This window comes from Lissotriton helveticus, chromosome 4_1 (assembly GCF_964261635.1).
Source record: "Lissotriton helveticus chromosome 4_1, aLisHel1.1, whole genome shotgun sequence".
Classification (NCBI taxonomy): domain Eukaryota; kingdom Metazoa; phylum Chordata; class Amphibia; order Caudata; family Salamandridae; genus Lissotriton; species Lissotriton helveticus.
This window is the reverse complement of record NC_136063.1, coordinates 2,128,728,355-2,128,742,048: the sequence shown is the minus strand read 5'-3', so window position 1 is coordinate 2,128,742,048 and position 13,694 is coordinate 2,128,728,355. Positions and strand designations below refer to the sequence as shown.

General features: G+C 44.6%; 1 protein-coding gene across 1 annotated transcript in view; it reads right to left on the bottom strand.

Moving 5' to 3' along the window:
• ATRX (ATRX chromatin remodeler) overlaps nucleotides 1-13,694 on the bottom strand; it is a 1,815,989-nt gene that overhangs the window by 627,791 nt on the left and 1,174,504 nt on the right. The window contains exon 26 of the mRNA XM_078688830.1: nucleotides 13,542-13,630. Coding sequence (XP_078544956.1) covers nucleotides 13,542-13,630 — 89 coding nt within the window. The remainder of the gene's footprint in view (nucleotides 1-13,541; nucleotides 13,631-13,694) is intronic.

The following is a 13,694-nucleotide window of genomic DNA, read 5'->3' as shown; positions in this document are numbered from 1 at the left end:
CTGTTGGAATGAATTTGAATAAATGGCTCTTGTACAGTGAGCGCCTGTAGCTCACTAACACGGCGTAGAGATGTAATGGCAATGAGAAAAGCCACTTTCCATGTTAAGAACTGAATCTCGCAGGAATGGAGAGGCTCAAAAGGTGGGCCCATCAACCTGGTGAGGACCACGTTGAGGTTCCACACAGGAGCTGGCGGGGTCCTGGGAGGGATGACCCGCTTCAGCCCTTCTAGGTAGGCTTTAATGGCAGGCACCCTGAAAACAGAGAGATGCTGCCTGTTTTGGAGATAAGCCGCCATAGCGGATAAGTGCATCCGAATGGAAGCATATGCCAGATTGCATTTGTATAGATGTAACAAATAGCAGATGATATTAGGAATGGATGCATCTAGCGGGTTGATGTTGTGTTCAGTACAGTAAATGACAAACCACTTCCATTTAGCTGCATAGCAAGCTCTGGTAGTGGGCTTTCTTGCCTCCCGGATGATGTCCATGCATTCAGGAGGCAAATCAAGGTAGCCAAATTCTAAGACCTCAGGAGCCAGATCGCCAGATTGAGCTGTTGCGGATCTGGGTGCTGAATGTCGCCATGGTTCTGCGTCAAGAGCCTGGGTGTGAGGTGCAGCCTTTGATGCGGTACCACGGAGAGTTCTAGAAACGTGGTGTACCATGGTTGGCGTGCCCCCGTTGGAGCAACCAGGATGAGTGTCATCGAGTGCTGCTTTAGCTTTCGTGCCACCAGCGGTATGAGAGGTGCTGGGGGAAAAGCGTACGCAAATCTGCCTGACCAGTTCATCCATATCGCATTGCCCTGCGACTGTGGGTGAGGGAACCTGGCGGCAAAGCTTTGGCATTTTGCGTTTTCCCTTGTGGCAAACAGGTCTATCTCTGGATGACCCCACTGCTGGAAGTACGGGCGGAGTACTGATGGATGCATCTCCCACTCGTGCATCTGGTGGCTGTACCTGCCGAGCAGATCCGCCATCTGATTGTCCTTGCCCGGGAGGTGTTCCGCCATGAGGAAGATGTTCCTCTGAATGGCCCACTTCCACATGCTCTGAGCCAGATGAGACATCTGTGGAGAGTGTGTACCTCCCTGTTTTTGGATGTAGTACATGGCCGTCATGTTGTCTGTCCGGATCAACACGACTTTGTAGCACAGATGTACTTTGAAGGACTTGAGTACCATGAAGATTGCCATCAGTTCTAGGTAGTTGATGCGCATCTTCTTTTGCTGCGTCGTCCATAGTCCCTGCACCGTGTAATGGAGCACATGAGCTCCCCATCCCTGGAGAGATGCGTCCGTCGTCAGGATAATCTGTGGCACAGGCTCTTGGAACGGTCGGCCCTTGCAAAGGTTGAGTGGAGTCCACCAATGCAGAGACTTGTATGCCCGACCGGTCACCAACACTAGGTCATTCAACTGTCCTTGAGCCGGAGTCCACTGATGTGCCAAGCATTCTTGGAGCGAACGCATATGCAACCTTGCGTGCGGGACTATGAAGATGCAGGAGGCCATCATGCCTATCAACTCCATGAACACTCTCGCTGGAAGTGAGTGTTGCGGTCTGAACTTTTGGATTAGCGACTGGATGTTGTCGATCCTCACTGAATTTGGCTGAGCCGTGGCTGCCAGAGTATCTATCGTCGCGCCCAGGTACTGCCGCACATGGGCTGGCTGAAGGTGCGACTTCAGATAGTTCAGTGAGAAGCCCAGACCGTGAAGAAGGTGAATGGTGTGGGACATATCGGCGGCGCACTGCTGGACTGACCTTGCCTGAACCAGCCAGTCGTCCAGATAAGGATAGACATGGACGTTTTGTCTCCTGAGGTGTGCCGCCACTGTTGCCAGACATTTTGTGAACACTCTGTGGTCACCCCGAAAGGAAGGACCTTGAATTGGTAATGCCGATTCTGAATGGTGAACCTGAGGTATTTCCTGTGGGATGGATGGAGTGGGATGTGAAAGTAAGCATCCTTGAGATCCAAGGTTGCGAGGAAGTCTCCCTGATTGAGCAATGGAAGAACCTGCTGCAGTGTTAGCATGTGGAAGTGTTCTGAGAGAATGTACCGGTTTAGGGGCCTTAGGTCCAGAATAGGTCTGAGAGACCCGTCCTTCTTTGGGATTAAGAAGTACAGGGAATACACCCCTGTGCCTTCTTCCTCCACTGGCACGAGCTCTATTGCGCCTTTTTGCAGCATGACAAGAACCTCCTGCTGCAATAAGTGCAAATGCTCTGTGGACATAGGACGGTGTTTTGGTGGTATGTTGGGTGGAGTGGATGTTAGCTCCAAACAATAGCCGAACTGGATAAGTTTCCTGACCCACCTGTCTATGGTGATGGATTTCCAGACTGGCAGGAACTGCTGGAGTCTCCCCCCGACAGGTGTTGGATGGTCGGGGGGCAGTGACAGGGAGTCACTGTTTGCTGGGGGCGGAGGAACGGGAGTTGTTGTTGCCCCTGCCTCTGCCCTTGGCGCTGTTGCCGCGGTATCCTCCCCTACTCTGCTTGTTGTAAGAGGATTGCGCACCACCCTTGTTGAATTGTGTGTGCTGTGACATTTGGCCCCTGGAAACACCTCTATTGCCTGAGCGACGAAAGGTGCTCCCCCGAAACTGCTGGGACTGGAGTGCCCCCATGGACTTGGCAGTCTCGGTATCTTTCTTTATTTTTTCCAGGGTGGTATCCACCTCAGGACCAAATAATCTGTCAGGGTTTACCGGCTGGTTAAGGATGGTAGTTTGTATTTCCGGCTTAAACCCGGAGATCCTAAGCCATGCTTGACGTCTTAGCATCACACTGGTGTTAATCGCCCTGGCAGCAGTGTCCGCAACATCTAGTGCACATTTGATGAAAGCTTTCTAGATGAGCTTCCCTTCTTGGATAATCATCTCCCCTGCCTCTTTATATTGATCTGTAGATGCTGCAACAGGGTCTCTAGAGTGTCGTAGTGTACCCTGTCGTATCTAGCCAAGAGTGCCTGCGTGCTAGAGATACGCCAGATATTGGCCGCCTGAGCTGCTACTCTCTTTCCTGATGCCTCCAGCACTTTAGACTCTTTGTCTGGGGGAGGAGCTTCACTGGTGGTCTGCGAATTCGCCCTTTTGCGGGCATTAGAAACTACCAAAGAGTCCAATGGCAACTGGCCCTTGATGTAGGTAGGATCGCCAGGTGCCGGTCTGTATTTTTTCTCAATTCTAGGGTTGACTACCCTTGACCGTGTGGGTTCCTTAAAAATGTCTGCAGCATGCTTAAGGACCCCTGTCAGCATTGGAAGAGTTTTTCAGCAGTTGAGAAAGTGTCAAAGAGGAAGTCCACCTCCACAGGGTCAGCATGCATTTCCACGTTGTGGTTTTTAGCTGCCCTCTCAATTAAGGCATTAAAGGCCGCAGAATCCTCAGTGGGAGAGGTCTTGACGTTGTACACCTGAGGGTCCTGGATGGTGTGCTGATCCCCTTGGTCACCTGCCCCACCCCATGAGTCCTGTTGTTCATCAGGCTCTGTGTTGGCAGGAAAATTGTATTCCTCGTCCTGTTCCCCTGCATCCTCTCCATCAGAGTAAGTGGTTGAGGGTGTTGCAATTCTTGGAGTCTGAGGAACTATTGGTTCGACTAAGACCGGTGATTCTGGAGCAGGCCTTTTGCGCTTTAGAGGAATTGTGTACGACTCCAAAGGCTGCGATGCCGTGATTTTCCTTTTATAAATCGTAAGCTTCCCGGTGTCGGCATCGATGAAATGCTCCGACTGCTCTTCTAGTAAGGGTGGCCGATGCGTCAAACTCCCAGCCGGGTGAGTCGGCTTCGACACCACAGAGTCCTTGGGCACCGAGCGCGGTGCGAAGGCCTTCGGGGTGGAAGGTGTCTTTGGTTCCGACGCTGAAGCCTTGTCCCTAATTCGCTTGAGCGAGTCCAAGACCTGCTTCGTAAAGGAAGCGGACGGCTTCGTCGACCCGACAGTTGACCTCGGTCCACCCCCAGGGGAAGACCCGAGCGTCGATGACTTTGGCTTCTCCGATCGAGGCGTAGGAGCATCCTCCTTAGGGGCGCTACGATCTCTGTCCTGGGCCGCAGACGTTGACGCCGATGGTCTCGGATCGGTGGCCTTGACTACTGGCGTCGGGGTTCCGGTCTTCTGCTCGACGCCTTCGCCTGAGTTCGGCTCGACGGCCTTTTTGGACTTCGGCTCGACGGCCTTCCTTGACTCCGAGTCGACTGCCTTTTTTGTTTTCGGCTCGACGACCTTGACCACTTTCGGCACCTTGACCGGGTCGACAGCTTTCTTCGGCTTTGATTGCCCCGACACCTCGGAAGACGATGGCGTCGGTGGGGGAGCAGACGTCTTCGGTTTCGATGGCTCCTTGACCATTTTTGTCGACACCGATGGTTTCAGTTTCGGTTTCGACAATGGCGGCTCCGCCGAAGTGTCCATGGCCGGGCCGGAAGGCGGGGCCGTGGATTCTGGTATAAGGTCTTGGGTAAGGCCATGTGGCGATCCCTCGACCTGAGCCTTTGTAATTGTTTGAACGGGGCATAGCTCTTCCTCTGAGCTATCTTCCACGGCCCCATAGGCCTCATCGTCGTCTCCTACCTCGTCGACGACTTCTACGTCTAGGCCTTCGACATCCGCTTCGTAGTCGTATTAGATGTCCACCGTTGGAGGTGAAATCTGCATCTGAACCTGTTGTCCGTCTGCTTCATCGGCGTCGAAGATGTCCACCGGGGCCGAGCGCCGGGCCTCGAGGCGCGACACGCGCCGAAGCCGAATCGTTTTCTTCGAACGAAACCTGGAACAGGCCATACAGCTGGCTTCGTCGTGGTCCAGCGACAGGCACTTATTGCACACTGGATGGACGTCAATGTGGGGATACTTCGATCCGCACACGTGACACTTCTTGAACAGACTCCGTTCCATGCCGTCGAAAGTCTTGCTGCGTCGACTGGGCCTCGATCACCGAAGAGTCACACGACTCCCTGGATATCCGACTCGAGCAGAGTTGGAACTGAACCGGGGACCGAACGCAAACAATACCGACGGATCGAAAAAAGCCTTCTGGCCTCGAAAAAGTTTATGTTTATTCCGAACTGGAGATAACGAAATTACATCCGAACCCAATGGCGGAAAAAAACAATCTGCGGATGGAGTTGATGCCCATGCGCACTGTAGTCCAGGGGAGGAGCCACCTATCTCGTGATACTTTAAAGACTCTTCCAGGACAACAATGTGCAATCATCCGGACCCAACACTAGGCGGCGATCTATGCTATAGATATGAATGTCAGCAGCACACATGACTCGAACCTGTAGTTACTGATAAAGACACTAGTGAGACAGTCATTCACTCACTAATATACACACTCTTCCACCCATACAGTCCTGCACATATGCTGTCTTCAAAACACATACAAAGAGAGAGTCAGTCATTCATGCATCTATGTGTTAAGTAATACCCCCACCAAACCATACAAACACTCATACTGATACTAACAAAAACATCTAATAACCCATATACATACACATGTAGCTACTCACCAACCCATGCAACCACTTATACACAAAGTGAAACACTAATACATATATTTAAATATTTAAACATTACTCTCTAATATATGTATTCACTAAGATACACTTAATAAACCAGTTAACCAATCAAATATTTTTTTTTAAAACATCCAAGTAATCACTTATTTAAACATTTATTCTTCCATCAACTTTTACATATACATATATAACACATTTATTTTTTTAAAAGACACACATTCACTGGATAGTGTCATCAGAGATGTCATGACTGATGTCACTGACCATGTCATGAGTGATGTAATATGTGACGTCATCAGCAGTGCATTGCACGCGCAAGTTATAGTGAGTCCAACTAACTATACCGTGGGAATTTCATTGGTTTTATGCGAGTAAAATTTCCAGCTAACTATAACTGGTGTCAAACCTATGGTTTTTTCAGTGAATATATATATATATATATATATATATATATATATATATATATATATATATATATATATATATATATATATATATATATATATATTAGTATGTTACTTACCTTGTAAGCATCTATTCGTAGTGTGTAGTGCCTCAGATTCACATGCCATGCATACTCTTGTCATCTAGTGTTGGGCTCAGACTCTACAACTTATTATTCTCAAGGAAGTCTTTTTTTTATTGCCGACATGAAGTTAAGTCTCCTACTCTTTGAGCGAATGCGCATGTTCAATGGATCTATTGTTAGAGTGTTCATGTTAAAAATATCTGTAAATAAACATACACATACATAAACACACACACATATATATATTTATATATATATTTGCTGATAATATATTTTAGCCTCTGATATTTTTAAAACTTCCTCACAAACTGGTTCTTTCTCAACCCTGCTCTTCCGTCGGCTGTGACACACCGCTCCTCTCCCTGGTCCACCACAGGTTTTCCCGATCGTGTGGAGGGGGTTTGCGTCCGTGTACTCCTTGCTTTCCTTACTTCCGGGCAGGGAGGGAGCCCATGGTTAGCAGTCTAGCTGCTTCCTGGCTCTACTTAAACCCATGTTCTTCCCGATGCGCAGCGGACGTGCTATAGAGTAAGGTGTAAACGATTTTGCATATTTCAATATGTCTGCCATTCCGGTTGCAATGTTGTTCTCTATGTCGAGTATGTGTAATAGACATAAAATAGGGCCGTTTCGTGCACGCCGCCTCACCATCGATAAAGGTGACTGCCGAAACGCGTCTGGTCACCGTGAGTCCGTGAATAAATCTTTTTGGACTCGCCACCGGGAGTGCTTTTCTTTATGCATGGTTAATCTGCGTGGAGACTGGAGCAGTGATAACCAAGTGTTTTGTTTAAATGGAAGGGAGAAATGACCTTTCGGAGAAATCTGTGATTTGTACAGAGACGTACTTTATTCTCGAAAACCTGAAAGTAAGGACCTTCTATGGCAATAGCATGAATTTTGCTAACTCTTCTCAGTGAAGTAATACCTACAAGGAAAGCTACCTTCCAAGAAACGAACTGCAAAGGACAACAATGCAGTGTTTCAAAAGGTGTGGACATTAACCTTGTAAGAACGACATTTAAATGCCGCAAGAGTCCTGGTGGTGTATATGGTGGAATACTTCTTTTTAGTCCTTCCATAAAAGGTCTGATAACTGGTATTCGAAAAAGTGACTGATACTTGCAGTTAAGCCACAATTTTCGCCAGGTTCAATCGTATGGAAGTGTACGCTAAATGGGATTTCTTAAGCAGCAATAGGAAGCATACTATCTGTTGTACTGTGGGTACGCAAGGGTCTATATGCTGGTGTGCATAGTAGTGTACAAAATGCTTCCACTTTGCTGCCTAACAAGCTCTTGTGGTTGGGCGTCTTGCCTCGTTTAGAATGTCTATACATTCTGAAAGTCATTTTGAGTATACAAACTCTACGACTTCAGGAGGCGGGTTGCCAGGTTGAATTGTTTGGATGCCTGACACTGCCCTTGCTGTGATTGAGAAGATCTGGAATGTTGGGGCGCTTCTCATGAGGTACTAGGGACAACTCTAATAGCTTTGTGAACCAGAGCTGTTGCGCCAAAGTGGGAGCTATGAGAATCATCTTGAGAGAGTTTCCTGACCAGTTATGGAATGATTGAGAGAAGTGGAAAGTGTAAGCAAATATCCCTGAACAGTTCATCCAAAGAGCACTGGCCATGGACTGTGGATGATGGTACCTGGAGGCGAAGGTGTGGCATTTTGCCTTTTCTATGGTGGCAAGTAGATCCACATCCGGTGTCCCTACACACTGGAAGTAACAGCAGGACTCGGGGTGGAGTTCCCACTCATGGACTTGTTGCTGCGTCCTGCTTAGCAGGTCCGCTACTTAATTGTCCACTCCCGAAAGATACTCTGCCAAAAGGTGGATGTGATGGCGAACAGCCCAGTGCCAGATAAGTCTGTGCTGTCTGAGACAGCTCTATTGAGTGTGTTCCTCCTTGTTTCTGAATGCAATACATTATATTAGGTTGTCTGTCCTGAGAAGCAGGTTCTTTACGATTATGTTGGGCAAAGTTGGATTTGCCCAGTAGAAGCACTAGGAGATCATTAGACGTCCGCAGGCGGCGAATGATGCACGGAGCTCTAGCGTAATCCGTCCGAACCCAATGGCAGAAAAAACCATGGAGCCCTTGAAAATGAGCATTCTCTCAAAGAGGAGGAGACTAGACGTAACACCAGCAATAAAAAAAGACTTATTTGAGAAAAACAAATTGTAGAGGCCGAGCCTAAAACTAGATGGCAGTTGTGTGCATAGCAAGTGTATCTGCAACAAACATGATATATCTCTCTCTAATATATATATATATTACCTACTGGCGGTCGCCAGTAGGTAGTTATAGCTAGGATCGATTTCCATAGGGAAATCGCAACATTCTATTTCGAATAACATTGGCGCTGGTTGAGGAATCAGCCTGAATTTTTCAGCAACTTTGCCTCGCGGCTCTCCGCTCCTTCCCTGAAAGTTTGGGGGGGATTCGACAAGCGGGGGCCGAGATAAAAGGGGGTCCAAAACGTGTTTTCCCCATGTTAATTTCCATAGGGCGGTTAGACTCACTTTTAGCCCGAACGGCTGAATGGATTTTCACCAAACTTGGCAAAATTGTAGGGACTGGTAGCCCGATGTGCCTTTGCTATGTCTCAAGATATGTGGTCCAGAGGATTTTGAGTAATTTAGGTTAAAAAAAATGTATAGATCTGTAAGCGCGCCCCGGTGCGTGTACCGGGGAGCGCTCCGGGCGCGCCACGCGACCTGCGCACGGGAAGCTGATTGGCTCTCGGGTGTCTGTAAACATTCGAAACAGTCCGCAGCGGCCGCCATCTTGTGTCTCGGTAGGATCGAGACACAAGAGGTGGTAAAAACAAAAGGGAAAATAATGAAAAGGGGGCAGGGTAGACCCCCCCCTGACCCCCTAGGTTTGATGTGGGGGCCATAAAAGGGTCCCTCGGGTAAAAAAGAAAAATTAAATTTTTTTTTCGATTTTCGCGGGGGGAGCGCCCGGTACGCGCACCGGGGAGCGTACCGGGGAGCGAATAAAAAAAAAAAAGAGATTGCCAGAGTGTTAAACATTTTAGCAATTTTTTTATAAATGGGAGGTAGTTCTGAAAAGAATTTTTTTATTGTTTTTGTTGTTTTATATTTTTTTTATTTTTCTGAACATTTTTTGTTGTATTTTTTGAACAATTTTATATTTTTTCTGGTTTTTTTTGGGCGGAACAACGAAAAACAGGCATTAGAAAGGGCTCAACAGGAGCAAAAAAAAAAAATTACTTCTTGGGGTGTTTTGAGCACTTGTGGTTTTCAAATGCTCTATTAATTAAAATGATACTCCTCTCCCCATAAGAAATTAGTGCACCGCAATAAATGCACACTAGCTTCAGGTGCAAAAAATACTTTTGAATACTTGGATGCCACCTCTGCATGTGGCGGTGCATAGTATAGTTTCCAAAACTATACTTTTTGTCTGTGCCTCGGGACAGAACTGCATTGCAAATGAGGCATGTCACGTACCGGGCATTGACCTTTCTTTGCTCTCGAGGGTAAGAAAAAAATTGCCATATAAAATGGTCTATGTGGTAGGATTGCCGGGGCTCTTCACGCAAGAACTGCCTCGGCTCTACCTCCTCTTCCTTTTCTTCTTCCTCTTCCTCTGGGTTTGGAAGGAACTGTGCAGGTGGTCCTTCCTTCCTAGGTGGTTGTGGTGGTGGTGGGGGGGGTCCACTAGCTGCAGCTACTACAGATGCCATGACTGAACAAGCAGAAACAGGTCTTCCTCTCACAAAGATGAAAGTCAGAGTGAGGAAAAAGGTGGGGTTTTCATCATTTGGGAAAAAAAAGTGTTCTGGACAAATGAAGTGTTATTTTCAAGTCACATGATCCAAGCTTTCATCATTTGGAAACCAAAACTGATCTGCACCAATAAAAAGTGTTATTTTCAGATCACATGACCCGATGCACTTACGCTACGCGCCCCGGGGCGCGTCGCGTAAGCGCGTCATGACGTTGCGCGATCGTATGCGATCGCGTGATTCTGGGTGCGCTTACGCAGTGCGTCATATGACGCATCACGCGACTACGCGAAACGTCATGATGTTGTTTTCGTTCGCGGGAATAGCGCTCACGGGACGCTCCCCGGTACGCGCCCCACGGTGCGCCGTAACATTGCGCTTACCCGTGCGTTCACCGGTACGTGCCCCGGGAGCGCTCCGGGGCGCGTACCAGGGCAAATAATAATAAAAAAAAAATATTTACACTATTTAAAATTTGTTATAAAAATTATTACTTTCTTACCTATAGATATTTGCTATTAAAAAAAACCTATGAAATTCACTGAAAAAACCATAGGTTTCACCCCAGTTATAGTTCGGAATTAGCATTGAAAAAACCTATTAAATTCGCTGAAAAAACCATAGGTTTCACACCAGTTATAGTTAGCTGGAAATTTTACTCGCATAAAACCATTGAAATTCCCACGTTATAGTTAGTTGGACTCACTATAACTTGCGCGTGCAATGCACTGCTGATGACGTCACATATTACATCACTCATGACATGGTCAGTGACATCACTCATGACATCACTGATGACACCATCATTGTGACAGGGTGACAGACCGCCTTTCACTGTAATGTAACCCTTGAAACACATATTCAAAAATAGAAACTACAATTTTCAAACAAAATGGAGATATCCATACCAGTTACAACAACCAATTCAATAATTCCACCATCTATATATACATCCACTCATTCACCAACAGTTCTATATAGTCACTCATACATATACTCACTCATCATATGTAGTGATACACCTATACATCCTGTTACACACCGACAGTCATCCAAAAGTTACTCACACACATACTCACACATGCAAATAAACTATTGAACATCCATTTATTTGCATATAGAGCTATACACACACTACCACCTTACTTCTAAGGAAATTTACACATATTTATTCTCTTAAACAATCACTTATAGAAACACATACTTATTTAAACAGGAACTCTTACAATCTCATACTCTCACATATACTCACTTGCATACATCAATATTCACATATACTAGATTAAAACATATGTAGTTGCTGATAAAGACACTAGTGAGACAGTCATTCACTCACTAACACACACATATACTCACTCATCCACCCATACAGTCCTGCACCTATGCTGTCTTCAAAACACATACAGAGAGTCAGTTATTCATGCATCTATGTGCTAAGTAATACCCCCACCAAACCATACAAACACTCATACTGATACTAAATCAAATATCTAATAACCCATATACATACACATGTAGCTACTCACCAACCCATGCAGCCACTTATACAGAAAGTGAAATACTAATCCTTATATTTAAATATTTTAACATTACTCACTAATATATGTATTGCCTAAGATACACTTATTAAGTCAGTTAACCAATCAATTAAAAAAAAAAAAAAAAACATCTAAACACTAATTTATTTTTCCATCAACTTTTACATATACATATATAACACATATTTATTTCTCAGATAAACACACATTCAGTGGATGGTGTCATCAGTGATGTCATGAGTGATGTCACTGACCATGTCATGAGTGATGTAATATGTGACGTCATCAGCAGTGCATTGCACGCGCAAGTTATAGTGAGTCCAACTAACTATAACGTGGGAATTTCAATGGTTTTATGCGAGTAAAATTTCCAGCTAACTATAACTGGTGTGAAACCTATGGTTTTTTCAGTGAATTTATTAGGTTTTTTAAATGCTAATTCCTAACTATAACTGGGGTGAAACCTATGGTTTTTTCAGTGAATATATATATACATATACACACACACACACACACCCATAACCACGCATGCTGGATATACTTTAATTTTCTTTTAATTACCTATCCCAATGTAATTTCAATATAGTCCCTTTTGATACATTGTTTACTGAAGTTCCCAGAAGATTTTCATTGACTTGTAAATGTACTTAATTTTCTATATTAAATAATGTTGTTTCCCATATAAACCTTGTTGTGTAACACTGACATTTCTAATTCCTCATTGACACTGCATTGAAACTTAATTAGAAGCACTGTCTGCAGCATCAAGCTTTGCTGTGCAACTCAAACTAGAACATAAGTGACGTCTTGCCACGCATGTGCACTACTTTACGCCATTAGGTCAGGCAAGACAATAGCAATACGTGGTTTCCATGCAGAGATCAGGCAATACTTCCTTGTTGTGGTACTTCATAATGTTTGTATACAGCGCCTTTTCTTTGAAGATTTTCTTTCTTGCCAATGTCATCTTTGAAAAGTTTGTCTTAAAGAGGAACATTCTCCCTGTGAATTCATCAGTACTTCTCGGAGTTGTGACGTTCCGAATCTCATGACTTGTGGAGGTAATGCTGGTCCAGTTATGGACAGTTGTCATCAATATTGAGTCACAATGCACAATTGATGTATTCTGAAGTTATGTTTTTTTTCTTTTTTTGCATCTAAGTATCATCCATAACCTTCCTCAAACAGCGAGTCACATTCCATAGAATACAACCTTGACAAAGAAATCGGAATATAGCTATCACAGTAAAATTCAAGAGGGTTTATACTCAACTGAATAGGTCTGCTAACCAGCATTAAATTCTGCTAAACCATTCATACTAACCACAAATCAGACCCAAGGTGTCATAAATATGCAAATTAATTAGGACAAGAAAAAGCTGCACATTACATATTTTATACTTGCCCCAGGCACGCTATTTCACAATGTTAATTCAAATTAATGCTTTGCAGACATTAAATCTATAGATAAGCATGCTGAAAGTGACACCCGCACCTCCCTTTTACTCCTTCCAAGCTTCCTCCTACTGCTAAGAGCCACAAAACAAAAAAATCTAAATCCTTCCCATCTATCCCTTCACTATCCTTTTCAATCCAAATAACTGACTAACATATCCACCACTCAAACTTTCACTATACTAATTCACCACAAATGCTTAATGGGTTGTGGAGTAGTGTCCTACTCGCCGTAAAAGTGCTTCAAGGCCTCGTCAGGGGTAGTAAGCCCTATATAAATGTAATTGCAATATAATACAATACATAATTTAATTATATTATCCAAACATCCTCATTAAAGTAGTTCTGTACTAAAGAATACATGAAAACACAGACAGAAATAAAATCTTTCAAAGTGATGATGTGGTATCATTAGAAAAGAAAGTTCATAGTTACGTCACTTAACACAGAAATAACCCTACAACAACATGTTAGATTGGATACACACCACCCAAAACTAATGGGGTGTTCTATAGGAAATAAAAACTAACAGTCACCAAACCATTTTGCCATATTTCAGGAAATTAAAAGTGGCAGGTTTAGGTGTTAAAATGTAGGCAGATATTATGGGTCCGGGGTGATAATGAGATTGAATTCGGACGGTGTTTGGTCAGGTGTATGCCACAAGTTCAAACATTAGTTTAGGCACAGTATAAATTATAAATGCACAATTTACTTGGACTCTTCGTCGGAGCTAACACTCATTGACGATTCCTCTGTATCTGTAGCGATGAACTCATCAAGACTGTCTTCATCAAAATAACCCTGGAAAATAAATGGATTTTTAAAAATGATACAACTGGTAAATATTTATATATTAAAAACATAA